Genomic DNA, 22,208 nt, shown 5'->3' on the forward strand with positions numbered 1-22,208 from the left:
AAAAGGAAAGTTTAACTTTCTACAACATTTCTAGTTAGCCTCCTCCAACAGAAAAAAAAAAATCTGGACTTTGTTTACTTCTCTTTCCTAATAATCTCCTCTCAGGAAAGAGTAAAAGTGAAAATAGCAGCAAGGAGGACTCAAACCAACATTCCTAAAAACTAATATTTTGCTCTCACATGCATCAGATTACAGGCTTCTGTTCCATTAACCATGTCTGCACAAGTTATCCACATAATACTGTTCTGACTCACAGGAGTATTATTATCATTTTTACACAAAGGGAATGAGAACAAAAAAATAATCCCTGTTAAATCAGGGATTTGATTCTCTTTAAGAAACCACTTTGGGCATGAAGCTCTTGGCAAGCGTGCAGAACCCTTCCCCCAACACATTTTTGTAATCTTTGAAGAGGAAAAGGAAAGGGAGGCAGCAGGAGAACCATCAGCGTTAAGGAGATTTCAGTCCCTACGGTACTGTCGGAGCAATACAGTTATACACATGTCCAAAGTTTTATCTTAAGAGACTTTTCCCTTCTGTTAACTTGGACATAAGCTTTGGAAAGCAGTGAAATTCTGCCAAGAGTGAGAAGATGCATCTACCTGCTTGATTAGCCATAGCCAGCTTCCAAATAATTTTCAGGATGTGCTGAACACAAGTTACAAACTTTGATTTCCAATGAGTTTAAGCATGATAAACTACTAAAATGACAGACTGCAAGCACACGTTTTTCTGCAAACCGTTAAAGGGTGATGAGTTTTGTTTTCAGTTATGAAAACGAATGCTATCCATCACCACTGAGAAGGGCCAATTCACATTAGGGCAAAGGAGGTGTAAGATAAAAAACATGATCCAGACTGCAGAACTGCATCTCAACTGGTTACAGCATGTTCACCTTTCAGATTCGATTCTCCCTACTGCCAGTTAGTTTGTATTCCAAAGGCAGCTCTTTTTGCTTCTAGATCAAGTACAGCCTCGTTTTATCATCCACTGTAGCCCAGAAGCTTCTGAAGTTTTAAATATTTAAAGACTCTTACTTACTACCATATTTCAGCTTTTTCCTTCCATGTAAAATTAAGTGTAGGTGCCCTGACTAAACTTCAATTCTCAGAAGTGGTGAATAATTTCACTAGGACTGGAAGTGTTCCCAAATCAGCCATGTTACATCTTGAATAACAGTAATAACAGACAGGTGAGAAGCAGCATTTAAGAAAAAAGTTGCACCACCTGGATAATAATGCACATTTCTTTCCTTCCTTCCATTCATCCCTTTCAACTGCTTTGGTATCCAAGCTGCCTGAATTTTTTTTTTTTTTTTTTTTGCATATATCTTTTCAGAAGTGGAAACTACTAAATTAGTCTCTGGCAAGAGCTCCTCAACATAGTTCAGTACTGTAGAGCACTTCACAGGTTAAAAGCTCCGTCAGACTGCTATACACAACATACCAGTATGCACCTAGCAAACACCTAGTTAATAAGTCTGTAGCAGCTTTAGAGAAATTTCTAATTCATGATGCTGTTAGAAACTGTCAGATTAGATAAGTAATCCATTTAGTTATGCTCGAATGATTAAGTGGTTTGACTTTTGACAAAGCTTTAAGTAGTTTCAAAACAAAATATTGGAACATTTCATACAAGGCAGGTTATTTTAATGCAAAATAATGCTTCATCATAGAAATACTCCCAATACTGGGGGGGGGGGGGGGGGGGCGGGCGGCGCGTGGGGGGACGGACAAGACAGGAACAATTGTTTAATACAGATGGGTTAACTTGAAGCAAGTGTCCAGTCTCTTGGCTTAGGTTTAAAAACTCCACAGCAAACCAATTGTAAAGGCTATCTAATGAAACAGGGGAAAACAAAAGTATTCATTAAAAGTATTCATTAAAATGGAAGTAATGTATGAAGGTTTTTTGTTGGGGGAGGGAGGTTGGATGGGGGTTTTTTATTAGTTTTTGAACACAGTTACAGTTTTGAAGGTGTACCTAGAACAGGCAACATAAGAGTTTCAAAAGTCTGGCTGAACTTCAAAACAAAGTTATGCAGGTTAGCCCCATACCAGCTGTCTGGCACACGTGCCTAACTACTGGGAACTGCTCCAAATGATTTAGCTGCGCTTACCGGCATGCATGAGTACAACCTGCAAAAGACCTCTAAACAAAGCTGAAATAAAATTCCTGGCAAATTATTGGTAAAGGGCACCACCTTGGCAATTGTGTTGAAATAAATTATAAAGGTCAAAACAGTCAGCTCTAATTTCCTAAAGACTTCTTCGAAGATTACACTTTGAGTTTGCAATGGCAGAGTACACACAGCTTGTTTTGAGTGCAGTCAGCATGGGAGCAATACATCAACTGAAGTAGGGAACCATTTTTTTCCTTTAGACATCCGAGGCGTAATATGAATCTGTACATTAGTAATACAATTACAATTACGAAGCTTTAACAGCTGTGTTATCTGTTACCACAAACAGAACAAAGTGACAGACTGAAATTAGAGAACTTCAACTATCCAACGTCGAACTCAACTTCAGAGAAAGTGTTCACACACGCATACACATCCCTGCTGGCTGCACAAGTCTGCTTTGGAGCCTAACAGAGTTCAGACCACACAGAGTGCCTCAGAAGTAGCTAGACTTGTACACCATGGTTCAATATTTACCACTTCAGGATCAAAGTTTTCACTGTTGTGTATGTGCTTAGTGAGCTGACAAATAAGCCAGAAAGTACAGCTTCCTAGATCTCCCTATTCACCAGATTTTCAGTGTTCCTCCAAACCCAGATCTCTGAACCTTCAGGTCCCACCCCAATATCCATCCTCAGTGAAAAAGCTAAAAAGTGATATCTAACAGAAGTATTTAGAAGTCAGTGATTGCATTATTGGGACAAACCTGCACTCCTCAACTAAAATGCAATCAATACTGCATCCGAGAAAAATTTGTAGTAAACTGAGGAAGCCTGAACAGGTAGATGAAGAGCACACGCCCAGGACTATTACACTTGGGAAAAAAACAAACCAATCAAACAACTTTACACTGTATAAGAATGTGTGCTGGTGGAAATTAGTTTAACTAGTCTTAAAGCAATAGGATGAATCAGCAAACTGTACTGCACACTGCAACCAAATTTAGCATGACTACAAGAGGAAGGCATTAGCAGCCTAAATGAACATGCTGGCATCCAGTTTGTCTTCTGAATACCCATACCACTGCACTGTTCCTCCTCCTTTATATTCAACTGTCCTCTTATGGGAGAACATGGATTTTGGGAACAATTAATAAAACAATGACTTTGTTCTAGTTTGATTTTAAAGCTCTGAAAAATTAAAGCATGCCCTCAGAACTGATTCACAACATCACTCAAGCTTCAACTACAAAAAGTTAACAGCAAATTCCTCTCAACATATACTATAGAAGAGAATTAAGGCAACACTTTTAAGTACATCCACTGTCAGTACTCACTTGCAGATCAGCTGCACCACCTTTTATTTGCTCAGAAGCAGAGGTTATGCAAGACATGGTATGTATGCACATGCATAATACACACACGCTCTTAATTGGTTAGTTAGAAACCTGCTATCATAGCTAAAATTGTTCGCTTGAAGGGCTAATCTGTCAAAAAACTATTTAGACTTATATTCTCACATCCTTCTCTGGAAAAGATCTGAACCCTTACCTTCTACTCCCAACTTTGTAGTGTGTTAATCAAGGAGGAACATGTTATGCTTATGCCTTCCCATCTCCCAACTGTTCCACATTTCATAGCAGCAGCATGATAATTAAGCATTTTACATTCCTGGAATAAAAAAAGCTGCTTGGTTTACCTGAAGATTATAGAACACCGTTACACGTGTGTAATACCTCTACTTTCTCCATTTCAGAGAGCATGAAGAAAGCAGGGGGTGAGATGTATTCTACATATATTTCTTTGCTTTAATGAATACTACCCCCTCCACTCTCAGGAGCTGAAATCTGAACTGTCTCCTTATACAACACTGAAACCATTTTGTTATGGAAGTAGTGGCAATATTTCAGCTTCAAAAATGTGAAAGAAAGTTTTGAACTGCATTCATGAAGACTTCTACTTTTTTTTCTTTTGAAAAAAACAAACGCTGAATCCAGCAATTATCCAGATTTGAAATTCAATCCAGATTTTTCAGTTGCAGACCAAAAGGGACAATAAAACTCCATCACAAAGGGACACATCTGGCATTTATGAAATCCAGTTTGGAGCAGACCTTATATATGAACAAGACAAAAAGCTCTCAACAGAAGAACAGAAACAAGCCAACAGTACCTCAACGGTAAATGTTTTAAGAGACAGGAAGACTGGAATGCCTCCAAATCTGCACTTTAAATGAGAGCTCAATAAATCAGCTCCAGAGTAAAAGTTAGTGAATTGAAGGACTCATGAAATTAAGCTGTATGTTGACACTTTTCCTTTTAACTTACCATAAGGTACAGCTGGAGATGCCTAAGAAGGAAATGCAAAGTCATTCCTCAGCAAGGAGGAAGCTCACTTACATGGTTGGAGGCCAGGGTTCAAGTCTTGCCCAAAGCTGAAGAATATGAAGAATTGCTATGTCTTCCTTTTAGGCTTAGTAAGTAATTGTACACAGAAAGGAGGGGAGGACAACCCCAAGATGTGTTAGAATCCACTAGTCAGACTGGTCATCTCTAACACTGAAGTACAGGTTAAAATTTCTAGAGACTGGAGGAATAGAACTCGGGCATCTCATATCCAGAAAGGCTTCCCCTCGGGAAATTCAGCTGCGTCAAAATCTGATGGAAGGGCAACACGGCAAGATGCAAGCAATTCAACAGCTTTCTTTTCTGACATTGCTGTTGGACAGGCCTAACAGGAAAAATGCTCTCTGCTAATCTCTTACTCAGGAGCAAAAATGAACTAGTTGGACATGTCAGCAACAGCCTTGTTTGCAGTAACCATGAGATGGCAGGATTTCAGGGACAATCTCCTTAGAGCACAAAGACATTCCATCCCCTTGTAGAAGAAAACAAGCAGGAATAACAAGAGGCCATTTTGATCAGTGAGCAACATCTGACTGGGTTTAGATACAAAATCATGAGAGGTAGAAATAGACTGCCTACCAGGGACAAGTACTGAAGCATCACCCAAGCACACAGAGAAGGAATTAGGAAGGCCAAGGCTGGAGCTCGTGAGGAATACAAAGGGCAATGTGAAGGTGTTCAGCTGGCAGGTCAGCAGCAAAACAAGGACAAGGATAACACAGGCCCACCACTGAACCAGGTGAGCTGTGCTGTGACAAAGGGAATAGAAAAGCTAAATGTACTCGATACCTTCTCTGCCTCAGGTTTTGAAGTCTTTTCCAAAAAGATCCTTTCAGCCTCCTAGGTCTTCATGCCTAGTAGTAAAGTTCAGAGGAGAGAGGTACTATCTAGTCAAGGAAGATCTAACCATGATTACTTAAAGCTGGACTTGCAAGTCCATGAGACCTGGATGCAAGCCATCCAGTGGTGCTGAAGAAGGTAGATGATGCCATGGTGAGGCTGTTTAGACATCTAAGAAGCCATGCTAAGGATGCAGGGGGTCCAGTCCCCCTGATGGTCAGAAAAAGGTCAAGAAGGACTGAAGGAATAGATTTTCCCGACAGGCTGTGGAATCACCACCTCCAGAGCTCTTGAACAAATCAGGATGCGTGGGGCTTTGTCAAAACTATAGTTAGCTCTGCTTGTAAACTGGAGGCTGGACTAGATGACCTCCAGGGGTTCCCTCCAGTATATACACAAAGGCTTCCTAAGCGTCCAGCCACATACCCAAAGTATTTAAGCCATTCTTGCTAGACATCGTAACAAGGTCTCCACAGTCATCAGGATGATGTGGGCATTAACGATACTGGGCAGGGAGGGGGAATCAATTCAGCAGTAAGAAAAGGTTCAATGAAAATTTTGGAAGACAACGGTTCAGAATTTTATAAGATATCTCTAGGGTATACTCAAAAAGGTAGAAAATATTAGCTTTTAAGAGAAGCCAGCATGTTTATTTTCTGAAATGTTACTTTCTCTGGTGACATTTTAGAAAAGTTTTTTTTAAAAGAGTTTTCATCATCATCTGCAGGTAACATCCATCCTGAAATACAGTATTAAAAATACAAACTTATGTTAACCCAAAACTATGAAGAATAACTTCATAACCCAATTGCCATGTATCTGAATTGATTCTTAAACTTTTATCCACTAAATTGATTGGTCCCAACTAGTTTCTGTTTCAGAGACTTTTGTGACCACTATGGCACAACAAACAAATCAGGTACATTGAACTTGTGAGAAGGACACGTTAATTAAAACCCTTTTGCTTTCAAAGGTTATACATTCCAACACAGCATTACAGTTGTGTTTCACATTCCTTATTGAATACTGATATTGCAAACCTACTTTTTTCCTACATTATTACTGCAGGAAGTGATTCTAAAATCAGAAAATTTAAGGAAGTATGCTTTAAGGTTTTGAAGTTCTAGGGAGGCATCATTTCCACCAGCAGTAACTAGAACTTACTTATTTCCACCCTAGTATATGATTGTCCCTGTGAAAATATTCAGCAGACACTGACTAATAATACTGCATACTTCATGCTACAACACTTATTCTTAACATTTTGTGGATGAAATGTAAGTTTAAATAGTATCAGACTCAATATACCTGACCGCCACACAAGGCTTTAGTGTGCTGTTTGTGCTGCCAAGTTTATAAAAAAAAAATATATATATATATATATAAAAAATGAAAGTGACAGCACAATCCTAAATTAAGTTCTAAAAATACTGTAAACTATATATAGCACCTGCTACATTGTTTAAGAATTAAAAAAAAAAAAAGACTCTCTCATTCAAATGTTCTTTCAATTACACACAACTCTTCAATACTAGAAGTCTTGGCTTGTGGGGGATCTTTTATTGTTGTTTGGAGGAGTTTTTGCTCAGTTTTGGGGAGGCTTGGGGTTTTGTTTGTTTTTTATTTTTTCCCTGCTTGTAGAAAGGATTATATAAATCTGGAGAGAAAAACCTATTTCAATAACTAAGTTCCCATCCTCCTCAAAAAAATACTGACAACACCTTTACTTAAGCCATGTTTACTGTCTTTGAGATTGGATTTACAAGCAGTAAGAAATACCCACTGTTTGCTTAAGATGACAGTCCAAGTTTATAGACACAGTTAAAGCTGACCTGTTCCAGGTTCAGGCTGGCCTGGTCAAGGATGTCTCCTGGATTCCAGATCCTGCTACCTAGGGATTACCAATGCTTGTTGGCACAAAGGTCATAAAGGTAGAATTACCAACTCATGACTGCCCAAATGAGTTGGGAGCAACCAGTTAACATCGCCACACTATATATCAGTACAGTCTAATAATACAGTTAGAAGGCACACCCATCACCATCTTGAAGTCCTGAAGTACAACACATCTAAGCATAACTAAACAAACAGCTTTTAAAGTTGCCTCCCCCCCCCCCACCAGAAGCCCCAAAAAGTTTTTCCAGATCAATCAAGCATTAAGATAAACTAACAATAAAGGCTTTTTTGAGAGCATTGAAGACTTATCCCACAATTCATATACTAGAGGAAAATAGAAGCTCTTGATGTTCTACGTTGTTACTCTACTAGAGCTTCAGGCTTCACTGTTTACAAACTCATTTCACACAGACAACCAGCAACTACAGCAAAGTACATTCACCAAGGAACAGCAAAATATTAATTCACAGCCCCTGCTGCTCAACATCTGTGGTTTCTATGAACTCTTTCAGATGCAAGAAAGCTAACAAACAGGATGCACAAACAATCTGCCACAGACTGGCTAGAGCAGACAGGTTTGGGAGGTATGCCTTAGTTACCAATAAGGAATGGAGAAGTCATCATCTGTCCTTTCAGTGTCCTCTCTGCCTACTCCTCTGAGGAATCTGGGTGTCTTGCCAACCAACTCAAAGCCAGGCAACCGTAAGCAGCAGCAAGCGAAAAGAGAAGGAAAAATTGAACAAGATGGGGAGCTGCAAAAGCCAAAGTGATCAGAGATTAATAGAGACTGCTCACTCACATCCCTGCTCAATCAGGGTTATAGCCTATCACGCCTACCTATTTTACTGAGCCCTACTTTGCCGATTTGAAAAAGGAACCAGCTATTTGGCAAGTCATTATCTTTATAGGCGCTAAAGAAAGTACCTTAAATGCAATCCAGTAGCATTAGAGTATACACTGGTATACTAGAAGTCACATGCTGATTGCAAGCACCAGTGACAGGAGGACCCCTTGGCTTTGATCTCTCTTCATTCATAGACACTAAAACTGGTGCTTGTGTATCAAACTTACTTTTCTAAAACACCAAAACAAGCCAATGTCTCCCAGCAAAAGAAACATGATATGAAATTCTGTACCATTCTGCCTAGTGCAACTACATTTTAAAAAATATGCATCTTACAAAACTGTGTTACGTGCTTTAAGGAGAACTTTGCTATTTTGATACTCAAAAGAAAAGTCGTCTTCACAGGTCAAGCACCTTTATTAAGTTACTATGCTTAATATTTACTTAAATGGAATATTACAAAGCTCTACACACAACTAGTTGCCATCAAACCTAGCAACACCTTCATAAAAGCTTGAGAACACAGTTCTGTGCAAGACATTCACCCTCAGACAGTGAAGTAGCTCATACCAAGCTTCTGTGTCTAGCTTAAATGCCAAATACTGCCTGAAGAAAGGGTTGTCTTACAGACACAGAAAAGTACACAGTTTCTAATGCTAATACTTAACTAGCACTTTTTAATACAACTAGTGATCTCCATGCATAATTTAGAGATCTGCAAGCGCTACATGCTTTCAATATATGCCAACTCTTACATGCATCTTTCAACAAATATGAATGAGATTTACTAAGTACACAACTATGATTGCAATCCTCAGCTTAGTTTACCACCAGTAGTACTGAAAGCACAAACACAGTATAAAAGTTGTCAAGGAGAACCGAAGCTATTTAAAACTGAAGAGGGCTGTTTTCAGCATGATACAGAGCAAACAAGATACTTAAGTCAGCAAGAATCAGCTTATTAAGCTCAGGTTAGACAGTAAAACCTTACTGAAACTAACCAAAACCCACAGGCGCTTTATTTAGACAATGAAGCATAAGTCCATTGGTTTACATTCATGATAAAGTATATATGTCTTTTAGCATGTATTTTAATACTACCATTACTGATGAACAATAAAGACTAATAATTGTCTTTTCCTCATGTCCTCATGTTAGAACATAGTAGACATCTGCAAAGCGTTGCAAACATCAGACTTGCATAAACCAGTACTAGAACAAAATATGCAACAATTCTTGCGGAAAACACTCTCAGCCTCCAACCATAACTTAGAGGCTTCCAGAAACATAGGTTGTTTTCTTGGTTTTATTCTTCTAGAAGTTTGCTCAAATGGGTTTTTGAACCCACCTATAAACTTGCACATCCCAGCACTGCAAAGAATTCCACAGCTTAGTTCATCTTCTTAATCTTCACGTGGGAAAAAATAAAAATAAGAAACTACTTCAAATGTTTTGCTTCCACTTTTACTATTAGAGGAAGTGGGAACAATTGTTCATTACCTAACTTCTATACCACTTCTAATGTATCCTTTAGAGACTTCCACCTTACACCCACCTCTTCAACACACACCCAGTTACTCTATTTCAGACCAAGAGCTCTGATCTACTCAGGGATGCTGCATACCAAAACTATTTTATACTTTTGATAAATATAAAATTATGAGAAAGGATGATGAGAAGGGATGAGAAGGTAGGAGAACAAAACAGAAGAGTACAATATGCATAGTAGAAGCACACAATGGATTTTTATACTGGAAGCATTGTTTTCCTGCTACGAATTAAGAAATAGTAAACAAAGATTATATTTGTATTTCTGACTGTATAACTGAGCATGAATATCTAAAAATACTCAAAAACAATCTGAAGTTCTACTACTACACAGGAATAATAGGTTCAATTCAGAACATATAGTTTTGTATTCAACACTATGATTGTCCTGTCTTCATTCTTTATTGGTATTTCTACCCGCATATTTCTTTTATGCAAATGAGGGTAGCTGATAATAAGTTTGCCACTAATAATTTTGTCCAACTGATCCAGAAATTCACCTCCGGGTTACAGTTTGAGAGCGTACTGACCTCCTCCAACTTGCTGTAAAACTCGCCACAAACAAACTCCATGCTCTTAGTGGCTTATTAACTGTAAGGTATGTAGGCACATGACCTAAGATCATTGAAACCACCCTTTCAGATGTAGGGCCCAATTTCCTTAAGAAACCCAGAATGATTTACTGGGTCACTGCATCCATGACATCCACCTGTACAGGACAATTTCCCACTTTAATCTACCCTTTTTTGACCACTCACTAACTTATTTTTTGTTTACAGCTTCCTGTGCATGCAAAGCTTCAGCTGAGAGTGGAAACACCGCAAGTGAGCCCCCATTGAAGTCATCACTTCCAAGGCAAGCTTTGACCAAAAAGGAGAGCCTTCTTACATCATTTTCTAGGGAGCAACAGGGACAACAGAAAAAGGGAACAGGACAATTGCTAGGAATACAAACCTAACAGCTCACCAGTTTAGAGATGATAGGCAAATCTTGCTTCCAATATGGAAGTCCAAGATGTCAAAGCACTAGTTGCACAGGGAAGAACAAAAACTAAGTGATTGCTATGCCATTGCTCCCCCTTGTTGTTCTCATACAACAAAAATCTGGTTACCAGTTTGAGGATGAGCTAGCTGTTTTTCAGCAGCCCCAAAACCCAGAACATTTTATTTCAGGACCATTTTAGTCGTTACAATTGACTCCAATTTTCTCCCTTTCCCCCTTTACATTTGAGAAGCATTTTTAGACTCATGCAGAAGTTCAACTGAAGACTGAGAGCTACACCCAAGTTGAATTTTGACCCCACAGTTTCATGCTGAAAGCCATGCAATTCTGTTTCACAAAGCACCTGAGGATGTACAATTTTGTTTAAAGACGCATCCCATTTGAAACTTAGACAAGTATCTGTTCACATAGTAGTAGAATAAAAAGAAATAACCACTTTTAGTGAGTTGAAGCAAAGAAAGTAAAACATTTTACCCCTGCCACAATGTAATATATATTAAAAAAAAAAAAACCAACAAACAAACAACCCCCCTGTATTGCCCCCATCTTGTGTTACAAGTTACCATTTTATCTTTTTTTAAACTCTAAAGAGTTAGTTTCTGGCAAGTACTTCTGCTAACTCACCACACTAAAATTTGCAAAGCTGACAAGATACCGAGACAATTTGTAATCCTGGGGGAGGCAGCATCTCCTTTATTCCAATTATTAAGGTTGTTCTAGTATAAGTCAGATCTTTGGAAAGTCAGTAATACTGAAAAAGCTGACAGACATGCTGTTTAGGAATTCTTTGTTTTCTGTGTTTCATGAAAATCCTCCTTTGCTTACTCTGCCTTTTTCCAAACTGAAGTTGACAGTCACAGAGAAAGTGACAATTACAAGTCTTCAGAAGTACATTGCATGTTTCCTGGAACAGAGATAAGTTACACATTACTAGTGGATATTCTGACTCTACAGAGCTACTCACAGGCAAGGAAAGTCCATCCAATAATCAGCGTCTAGAATAGCTTAGAGTAAGTAAATATTCTAAGCACAATTATGGGCATTAGTAATAAAAAAAAAGCTGTACATGAAACACACTCCTCTAATCTCTCAAAGACCAAACTCCAATTTGTCTATCTGCTACCTGCATGAAGCTCTGCTCGTTTTAGGATTATCTGCTATACTGTGTATCTATCATCATGCACTTGCTCCTCTACTACCATCAGCCATTCAAAATACAAACTGCTTCTAGCACCTTTAAACAGCTGCTGTGCATGACTTGCAGCTGGATCTGATTCCCCACCAAATCAATATGCAACATTTTCCCCGTGGCTGCTGAGGGACACCATGCATGCTACTGAAAGATTCATAGGGGACACATGCTAGAAGAGCAAATGAGCACAGAGGACAGCAAACAAAACCTATACACATGTATTTAAAAACCACACACACAGAGAAAAGTTCTAAGAGGGCATATAGGTCTTCTGGAAAAAGGCTAGCAAGGAGATTCTCTAAAACTAAGCTTCCAGGGAGCTCAAGCAACTCTAATAACAGAAATTATTCTGAACATACTTTAACATTTCCAATAGCATTAAGACACTGTTGTTTATAACACAGTGACAAAACTCCAATGTGTCAGATGCTTCATTTTTGTTTCCCTGCTATCTTGCTGCAATTGAACTGGCAGGTAAGTAAGGTAATGAAATGCCTAATACTGAGAGAGAACTGAGTAGAGTGATTCTCTTAACAGTCCTCCATATTTTTATATGGATACATCCAGGTTTTATTTGCTATCATTCTAAATCAGAACTACTTTCATTTTTATTCCACATCTAATTTCAAAGGCAGATTTTAAATTCTTCTCTCAATTGGGATGCACAGACATTTTAGAAACATAAATAGAAGCCAATCAAAACTGAACGTCACCCACATTTTGTAAAAAAGCAGAAATGAATACACAATAATTTATGCATTCTTCTGTACACTAATAAAACGAGTTTCCACAAATTAGAAAAAATCCCAGTGTCTAGACAGGGCTCAAAGTTTAAAATTCATTACAAGAAATTTATTCTAGGAGAAGCTCAAAAAATCCAGTAGCAATACCAAACTCATCATCCCAAGTTAAGAAACAGGTCTCACAACCAAGTACATGAGGTTAGTCAGACTCACCTTCCCTCATTGATTTTTGCTTTGTCTCCTTGACAAGAGAAGTTCTCAATGTAACCTAGACTGCAGTTGATCCGTGTCCAGTCGGGCTGGCACACAGCAAGGAAGTGAGGGCGCAGTCTACCTATGGAGTACTTCGCAATGTCTGTCAACGACTGGCTAGCAGCTGCTCCAAAAATGAAGGTCCCAATGGCTTTGTAAATAGTGGCTATGTAGTTATTTCTGACAAATGAATTTGAGTGCAAATGATTATAAAAGACAGAGAGAGTCTCTCCTAGGATCATCTGAAAGAGAAATAAGGACAACAGTTAAAGAAATATAATAACTTATAAAGAAAGATATTACTCTATTGTTAATAATCAGACATGTAGTTTCAGAAATTTACTTTTTATAAACATTAAGCTGCACATTTAAATTCTCCAAGAGTCAGCATTAACCATGCCCAAACTTTAAACACTTTTATGTACTAGAAAAAAAACTTTTACCTTACCCTGCTTCATGTTGAACTTAATATTATTGATTAAACAAAGCCTTCTCAGAGTAACATTTATCCATACTACTTGGCATGGCCCTAATTAGAAACATTTTCTCTAGTATTACATTTTATTCTACATTGAGTCTTCTTCAGCTAACTTCTGCTGAGCAAAATTTGTCTATTTCATCATAAAGTTAGTTTTTTTGTGAAGCTAGAGACTATTCTGAAGGGTCTAGACTTCCTTTCCGGATCTGAAAGGCCAGTTATTTAAACAAATTTCCAATTCCTCAGGAAAATTAAATCCTTAGGGGAGAAAACTAATGAGAGTAGGGAAAGACAGGCATTACTGAGGTCTTTCCAAGGGTTTTTCACCCTGCATGTCTAAAGTATATGCATCACGTGTATCAAGTGTTGGCAGGAAAGCAGATTTAATTTTGTTTTCCTGCAACTTTATCTTTTGCAGAAAGTAAGTTCTTACTTAAACAAAGTACAAAACTTCATTCCAGATAGGTTGGATATTGAACCAGATGGTCCCATTTTGTATAAAAAGGTTTGACTCATACAGATGATCAGATGGGTGGGGGACTGTATGCATATATGAAAAGTGAGCTTTAAAAATCCTATAAAGATTAAAAGATGGCTCCATCTGTCACTTGAGAGTGACAAGTCCAGGATCCCAGCAAAGCAGAGCTTTGGTGAATGAAGCTGTTATTAGACACTCTAACACCTGGGCAGACAAAGTAGCTGTCAGCAGCTTTGTACATTAAGGCAAACAGAAAATCCCATCAGATGCGTGACACTGAAGTTTTACACCCTGCACCATACTGAAACATGGACTGAAGCAGAGAAACACCAGCACGTGGACTAAAGCTGAGAAAGTTTTCAGTGAAGTAGATGTTGGTAAGCTCTTATACAGAATCTACCCATCCCAGAGAGTAACCTCTTAATGGAGGATAGTTGAGCAGAAATATCAGAGCCTTGACTGGTACACAATTAATCCCTTTTAAAGAACCCGGCTGCAAAACCTGCAAGAACGTCACTTATCAAAACTGAGGTGACAAAAACTTAGGTGATGTCAATGCAGCTACTTCACAGGACACAGACATCAAAGAGTATTATTCATCTTCAATAATCTGACTGAGCATTGAATAAAGGACACCAACATTTGCTTTGACCATCCGACTTTAAAGTCATCTTGACAGAAAAGCCCGATTTCACAACTAAAAGATGGTCCCTGATGTTACAAAGGTTAACTTTGTTAGCTAAATGTTCATACAGGCTTATACAGAGATTTGATAAAAGAAATACAACCGTTAAAAATTACTATATTAACTGAAGCCTTTTCTGACTCAGGAAGTCCCTGAGCTGCAAATGGCTGGTAGCAAAGTACTGAGGGCAGAACATCAATCTTTGCTCACTCTATTCTTCCTCCCTCACCTGTTTTAACCGCTGCTAGAAATGAGGTAACAAGCTAGATGGACTTAAGTTTGACCAAATACTGCTGCTCTTAGGTAATACTCACTACCAATGGTAGTAACAGGGTGAAAACAATAGTCCCATCTTAACAGACAGGATCTTTCAGCATAAACCACTTGATAGTTAATAGAACAGACAAAAACAAAAAAAAAAGCTTCATCTGCTCCAGAAGTATTTCTGTAAGTTTTTGAAGCAGTTTTTCCAAGAAAAGGAAAACTAGGTAAGTGTGGCAGGTACACCCGCCCCGACAGGAAACGAAACTTCTCCGGGCAGGAAGGAGAGGAAAAAACCCCAAACCCTAGAGACTGCAGGTTGAAAATTGAACTGACCAATCTGACACGCGCCAGGTACACAGAAGTGTTGACCTTTTGGCCAATGGGGATTAAAATGACCAGAGATCAGATTCAACAAGGGTATAAACAGGGCCCCGCTGCAGGACATTTCGATTCAGTCCTCCTCAGAGCAGCAGGTCTGCAGTCGGGGTCTCCCCCTTGGGTTGGGATGTGGCCCTAGGTAACTCCTGCAGCCCCCATCTCTTAGGTCAGTGATATGCACATTTTGAGTCATCGTTTTTAATATTAAGAATTCTTAAGTCAGCTTTGTAGCACTCATTCCCCTTACATCATTGATCCTGTGGTTCACTAATGTTATTGGAGTTCTAACTTTTCACTGAAGAATAAATCTGTTTTAACACCTGTCGGATTTGATTGTGTGAGCCTCCGTAACAATAAGTCACAGTTTTGATTCCCAGCCCCACATTTCTACGGTCAGGGGAAAAAAAAAAATGTTCAACCCAAAAGCAAATATAAGGTACAAGTTGACCTTTATGCTGGAAGCTTGATAAAAATCCATGCAATCCTTGTGCAAGAAAGAGTTAGATTGCCATAATATCCTATCTGATTTTAGCCCATTAGCCCAGAGAAACAGCTGGCCAATACTGAGGCTTACATGTAGCTGCTCCTTTTCCAGCTTTGATTCCTAAAATACACTTGAATATTTATACACTTAAAATCTTATTTGCCATAGAAGTGTTTAGCTCTACTCAAAGCGTAGCTCTGATGAGCTTGGATGTCACCCAACATGGAGTCATGTGTGGAGTCTGAAGCTTTTTACCACGTCTGGACAGGAATCTTGAAGCCCCTGTTGAAGGGCCATTGTTGGAAGTAAAGTCCCAGGAGATTTAGGGCACAAAATGGTTAACTGATGAGGTCCAGCTCTTCCCTCTGCCTATGCCCAAGGACATGCCCCCACCACTTTTTGCCCCAGTACTGATACTGTATTCTTCCAGGAGTCATTTCACTCAACCTAGCTCAAAGAAAGCTGCTGTTTTCTGCCAGGTTAGGGAATTCACTAGCTTATCCTGGTTCAGACAAGTCACCAGAGGTGGCAAAAGACAGGGTAAAACTGGGACCTCACCTTTTGTCCATAGTAAGCTATTAGGTTAGCTCAGCTGACAGCATGTAATTAAATTTTAAGGATACAGAGTCACTGTATGCTTGAGCCATTTCAATTGAGCTAGAAGCTGTGGTCAAAGAGGGAGATTCTGAACAGGCAATTGCAGAGGCAATGTCTCCAGCTCGCTGATCTGGTGTGAAGAGGAGGGAAGGAGAACGGTACCCCATTTTCAACCAGGTTAGGTGCAGCATGAAAGTAGGCCCTACCATTAACTCAAACAGAAGTGGGCCTAGTGTTTTATCCTGACCTTTGGGGAAGTATGCAGGGGAAAACTCCCTGGCTACTTATTCTTTTTATTCTAGTTATGCTTTTGATAAGTTCTGATTAGCAGCAATAGTATCTTTCTATTAAAGAACTCAGGATCTGTTGCTATGCTTCCACACACAGAAGTACTTCCGATGACTCTGTGGCAGATAAAACTGATGCCTTAACAGGTCATGCAAACTCATATTCTTAAGTAGTAGCTCCTAAAATAGAAAAGCTTGACACAGTCATTTAAAATACATTAGTGTTATTCTTAACTGACATGGTAAGGGAGGAAGTTTTTCTCTCTCAGACTATAGAATTAGCCACCATGGTTCTAAGGTATTCTTTTTCTGTTCTACAATTCTAGTTGTTTGACTTCAATTAAAGAAAACCTTTTACTTATTCTTGCCAGAACACCATTTCTACTGCTTTAATGCCTGGTCTAACGTATTTTGAAGTCAAGAAATCTTATAGAATACAGTTTTAGAAGTCTGCATTAACAGATTGCCCCTCCTCCCACTCCCCCACCCCCATTGAAATCAAATGCAATGAAGAAAAGTTTAACTTACAACAATTACACTGAAAGGAATAATTATTCCTGCTAACAACTTATAAGAAATGGTGTCCTCTTTGTATGGATACTGGATGGATTCATCACTACAGAAAACTCCTCTCTGGAAGGGGATACGTCTTGAATTGAGAATTGCAAAAGGCAAGCCAGCTAGCAAAAAGGAATAAAAAATATATTACAAAAGCAACACAAACTCTAGCGATGATTATACCCCCGCATTTCCAAAGAGAAGTGCATAAAGAGGAACGGACATGCAGCAAGTTAGAAGGTTATGCACTTCCTTTGGCCAATGACTATTGCCTTGTCTTTGCAGCTCCCAGGAAGGACTGCTGAATGAAGGAGAGCAGGACAGGATTCCTCTCACCTTCGTATTTGTGGCATATCAAGTATGGAAGCATGCTGAAACCATGATGGAGTAAACAGGTCAGTGATAACTACCGAGTTGCTCACTCTACTGCCACAATTACCAACTATTCCTTTATATTCCAGTGAGCAACAGTTGCCCCTTTATACTTTCTCTGGACAACTTTACAAGTCAGAAGAGCATAAACTGCATTTTGTGAAAGCAGAAAAGGGGTGCTTCTCAGGGAGTGCAAGTGCAGAGGGAGTTTTCAGGAAGATATGAAAAAAAGGAAAAAATACACATGCATGCAATCCCCTCACTTCCACACACACACTGGATAGTTCCCCAGAAAAATGTGGTCACTGCACAAGCCCTACAACCTCAGGGCATGGAGATTTTATTCCCCTCTCTTTGACAAAAGACCCCTTGGCTCATCCTAAACTCGACAGAACACAATGCTTTGTGCTATTGCACCTCAAGAGACCTACAGCACTAACCAAAACTAGTCATTTGAATAGCAAAGCTTAAAAAAAGAAGCTCAAAATAAGATAGAAGTTACTACAAACTAAGAGAATCACATTTTTAAACCCCAAACCCCAATCCTCCATCCTTGACACACATACACCATCTGCATAATCTGTTTGTACACAAGGATGAATACCCTCAGAAAGAAATGGCTGTATGGAAAAAAAAGGTGGAGGACTACCAAGAAAGTTCAACAAAACAATAAATCATCTTTAATTTAAGGATGTACAGCCCAGTGGCATTAAAGTACTTAAAAGCCCTTGATTTTGTGCTCAAAATTCAGCAGTATTGCACATAAAATGCACAGCAATTTAGAGTTAGACAAGAAAAATCATCAGCAGGGAGACACTCCTAATCTACCGGTAAGGGATCAGAAAGATGAAAACCAGCCTCCTTCCTTCCTTCCTGTCAGAGAAAGATGTTGCTGTAGTCTCAGTTCTCTCCTCAGGACCCCTGTGTCAAGGCATAGCCCACCTCCTCCTTTCCATATAGACAGCTGCCCCCAATTAAGTGTGTACAAACAAAAGTAAACACAGAAAGAACAGGAAAAAAGGAGGAAAAATGATACCAACCAAGTAGTAAGAAAACTGTTAGGGAAGAGAAGAGAAACACTGTTACACAGTCAGGATTTACAAGAAAAAAGAAAGAAAAAGACCTAGGATCCTTTTCAATCCTTTCCCCTTTAGCCTCTACCCATGAAGTCCTCCAAACTCAGTCTGACTCCTGGGCTCATCACAAATGGCACATACTGTGGTTTCACCAATCATTTGCTATCAATTTTGTTCTTCACACCATGAAGTGACTGCTTAAAAGAATGCTTCAGTTTGAAAACAGACACAGAAAAACAAATAACAAACTAATGGCTCATAAGGTGAAAATTTCCTTGAAGCGACCCATGATGAACGAGACACAGCTTTGTTCCATGACCAAGTAGTTATGGGCTTATCATAGTGCCCATGTACTCCAGCTAAGCTCGTTGTAAAGAATCAAGTATCTTCCGTACTGTTATAGTCCTAAAATCAATAGCATGCAAAACCTTCCCTCTGAAAGTGGCAGAAAAACACACTGTCATTGTGAAGAGGGGTTGTTTCCAGTTCCACACCAGCAGGACTACAACTGATCTAGATCTGGAAGCTATCCAAGCACACCAACAAAGCAGCACAGAAGGACAGGCTAAGAGCCAAGCCAGAGCCTCGCCAAAACACTGAACTATTCAGACACCAGCCAGCACAGAACCCTGGAGCTGGACTCTGCAGTACAGTGCAAAAACATGGCCTTTCCTACCAGGGAAAAAAATCCCTCTCCCTTTCTCCTAATAGTAATAATAGCAGGGTTTTAGAAAACATTGCAGCCCAGACCTCATTTCTGCCCTCCCCTTGCGTTGGTATTGTGACAGCATGTCACAACATATCATTAGTTACTTGGTATTTAGCTAATTTGTGCAAGGGAGGAGGCAAAAGCAGCGTGCAGTCATGGTGAGGGGACTGTGACTTGTCAACATAATGCTGTGGTGTGTTTCCAACATTATTTATTCAATAAAATACGTATGGAATGAAAACTTCATCCTTTGCCTCGCACACATACTAACACCAAGATTCAAGACTGTATTTGAGAAAAGTGTATTTTTTTTAGATCTCCAGAATTGGAGAATGAGGCATACACAAATAAGAGTCTCTAATTTACAGGTTTACTTGTTTAAAGTAGGTAGTTTCAATCATGGTAAAGCAGTTGCTCACAAAATTAAGTTCAGCCTAGAAAAACCTTACTACAGCTTCAGCACACCACCACAAATACTTCTGAGCAGAGATACCTGCTCTATGAATAATGGTGTCACAGTGGCTTACTCCTCATTTCCTCCTACCCACCTGAATGCTTCAGCATCTCAAGCTGGGACACAAATTTTTCAGAGTGCTGGGGTTATTCAGGTGGGTTTGGGTGGCTTTGTTGGTTTTTTTTAAAGGCAATTACCTGCTGCTAAATCAGAAATGGGAAGTGGAAATGGTATGCAGATCATGGGAATGAAGTCCCTCATGCAGTGACAACGCATGCTTTTCCACGCAAAGAGAAGCTGCTTGAAATGTGTGCTCACTTCTCAGCAACGTTGAGATTATGATGTAATTAGTCTGTAATTGCTTGCAGCACCTTCTTATATCAAGATCATGTAACCAAAATACCAATAACTCAAAGTTTGGTTTTGTTTTGCTTTTTAAGCAAGTAACAACCAGCTAAAATAAGTTATTAAAATGCCTTCTTTTTCATAATTTCTTTCTACCTCTTTTACTCTATCTGAAACCAATCCCACTTTGCTAATTAAGAAAGAAAATTTTATAAACAGTTTCCTGAAGTCACAACCAGCGAAATTTAGGTAAGATAGTGTAAGTCTTAAAGTTCTAGGTATCTACCTGGTTTGAAGTAACAATCAATTGGAAGAGCTATGCATTGAAATACAATACTGCTGAAAAAGCTTATATAGTAAAATTCATGAAGTGTTTCTTCAGTTCCCCCAACTGTGTAACAGATTTAAAAAGTAATTCCACTAGTCATTTGTCTTATTGCTCTTCTCGGCACATTTCAGTGCTGAAAGGAGACATGCTCCGTGTGGGACTTCAGGACGTGGTTTAGTGGGCATGGTAATATTGAGTTCATGGTTGGACTCAATGATCTTAAAGGTCTTTTCCAACCTAAACAATTCTATGATTCTATGAAAGCTTCAGATAAAGGTTTTAACTTCTAAAAAACAGATTACAGTAAAATTGATCAGATTGACTTAACGCTGGTAAACTGAAGACTAAAATCACAGCACTACAACATTTGTGATTTACCTTTTGCTCAATCCAAAGCAGTTATTAGCCTAAAAAACCATGCCAGTGCTGACTTTTGATGCCTTTTTGGTTAAAGTACTCTCCAGTGTCAATACCTACTCCCTCAGAACATGTTCCACACAGCAGGTTTAATTTACTTCTTTTAAACAAACATGGATTGGCTTCACTATTAGCTGGTGGGAGCTGGGAGAAAAGTAGAAGTCAAACCAGAGGGGCGGCAACTCCTTCATTTTCTGGCAAGTGAAGCCATTAAGAAAAACTTCTCACAATACTTAGGGTTTTGTTCTGTTTTAAATGAATCTGCAAAGTCTGGTTTTGTCAGATTTTAAATTTAAAAAAAAAAACCACCACACTTACTTTCTAAAATCAAATCAAAGTTATTTCAAATATATAGCTTAAGTAGTTTCTGCAGTGCAAGTCTCTCTCCCTCGAAGACAACGCAGACAGAGAAAAATACCGTTTGGCTTTTTCATTAGTATAAGCAGGAGAAACAAGCAGAACTGGCATAAGTGATGGAAGAGGCAAAGTCCCTTACTATAGCATATACAGCAGTAGGGTTTCCCTATAGCTGTGATAGACATGTCAGTTTGTCACCCTGAAGAGATATCATAATTTCAGAAGACAGGAAATAAGTTCTTGTATCACAGTGGCAATTCCTACACATGAAACCTTGTGGCACAGGAGGACTGAACATGACTGAAGATACCAAATTATATTTGTCTTTATAATGGTACAACTATCATTACTGCCAAGGTCTTTAACTTCCCAGATACAACTGAGGAACAGATTTTAATAGTAGCATAGGAGATGGTGTGCTTCCTTGCCTGAAAATTTATCCACATTAAAGTCTAAAATAGTTTCTCAAGGAAAAGTAGCAAAGATTCAACAGCAGATCACTGGGAAAAGAAATGCTGCTCATCCGCCATAGTCACATGCTGCCACAGTAAGTTAAAAGAAATGCTCTGCTTTTTCTACAAATACCCATTTTTACCCTAAACAACCTACAATTTCTAAGGGGAAAGTTTGGCACATTAGAAAGGATAATTAGTAAAAATTAGTTGGGCTCAGTTTTACATGAAAATAGAAGAAATTGGGGAGTTTAAGTACTCCTTTTAAGTAAGGAGTAGAGATGGCAGAGGGTCATTAAAGGCTCTCTACTGAATACTTCCTGTATGACAATACCAAAAAGCAACCCTGATGTACACTTCATTTTCCAAGTCAATTGTAAAACAGTGAAGAAATTGCCTAAAGGGTGATGACAACAGGTATGTTAAGAGGAATTATAAGGTTGGGAAGAGGTTACCAGTAGGGTAGCCTCAAGGATAAAGTCAACAAGCTAGTGTTATGCAGTGCATATGCCAGCATCATCAATGAGTAACTAGTAGATGTACTGCTGACAGAGCTGGCAATTCTCTGATACAGTGAAAGATCAAGGTCAACCAGTTCTGCCTGTAAAACAACTCTTTAAGACTGAAGCAAGAGAATAGATGGAGA

General features: G+C 39.0%; 1 protein-coding gene across 5 annotated transcripts in view; it reads right to left on the reverse strand.

Moving 5' to 3' along the window:
* The window catches only part of PLPP1 (phospholipid phosphatase 1), a 69,252-nt gene that overhangs the window by 21,173 nt on the left and 25,871 nt on the right, over positions 1-22,208 (reverse strand). For 3 of the 5 annotated variants that reach the window (XM_069775982.1, XM_069775980.1, XM_069775984.1), the window contains one exon: positions 12,805-13,085. In XM_069775982.1, the coding sequence (XP_069632083.1) occupies positions 12,805-13,085 (281 nt within the window). Of the gene's footprint in view, positions 1-12,804; positions 13,086-17,022; positions 17,175-22,208 lie in introns of all 5 variants that reach the window. The other 2 variants (XM_069775983.1, XM_069775981.1) reach the window with 1 other exon arrangement.

This window comes from Haliaeetus albicilla, chromosome Z (assembly GCF_947461875.1).
Source record: "Haliaeetus albicilla chromosome Z, bHalAlb1.1, whole genome shotgun sequence".
NCBI lineage: Eukaryota > Metazoa > Chordata > Aves > Accipitriformes > Accipitridae > Haliaeetus > Haliaeetus albicilla.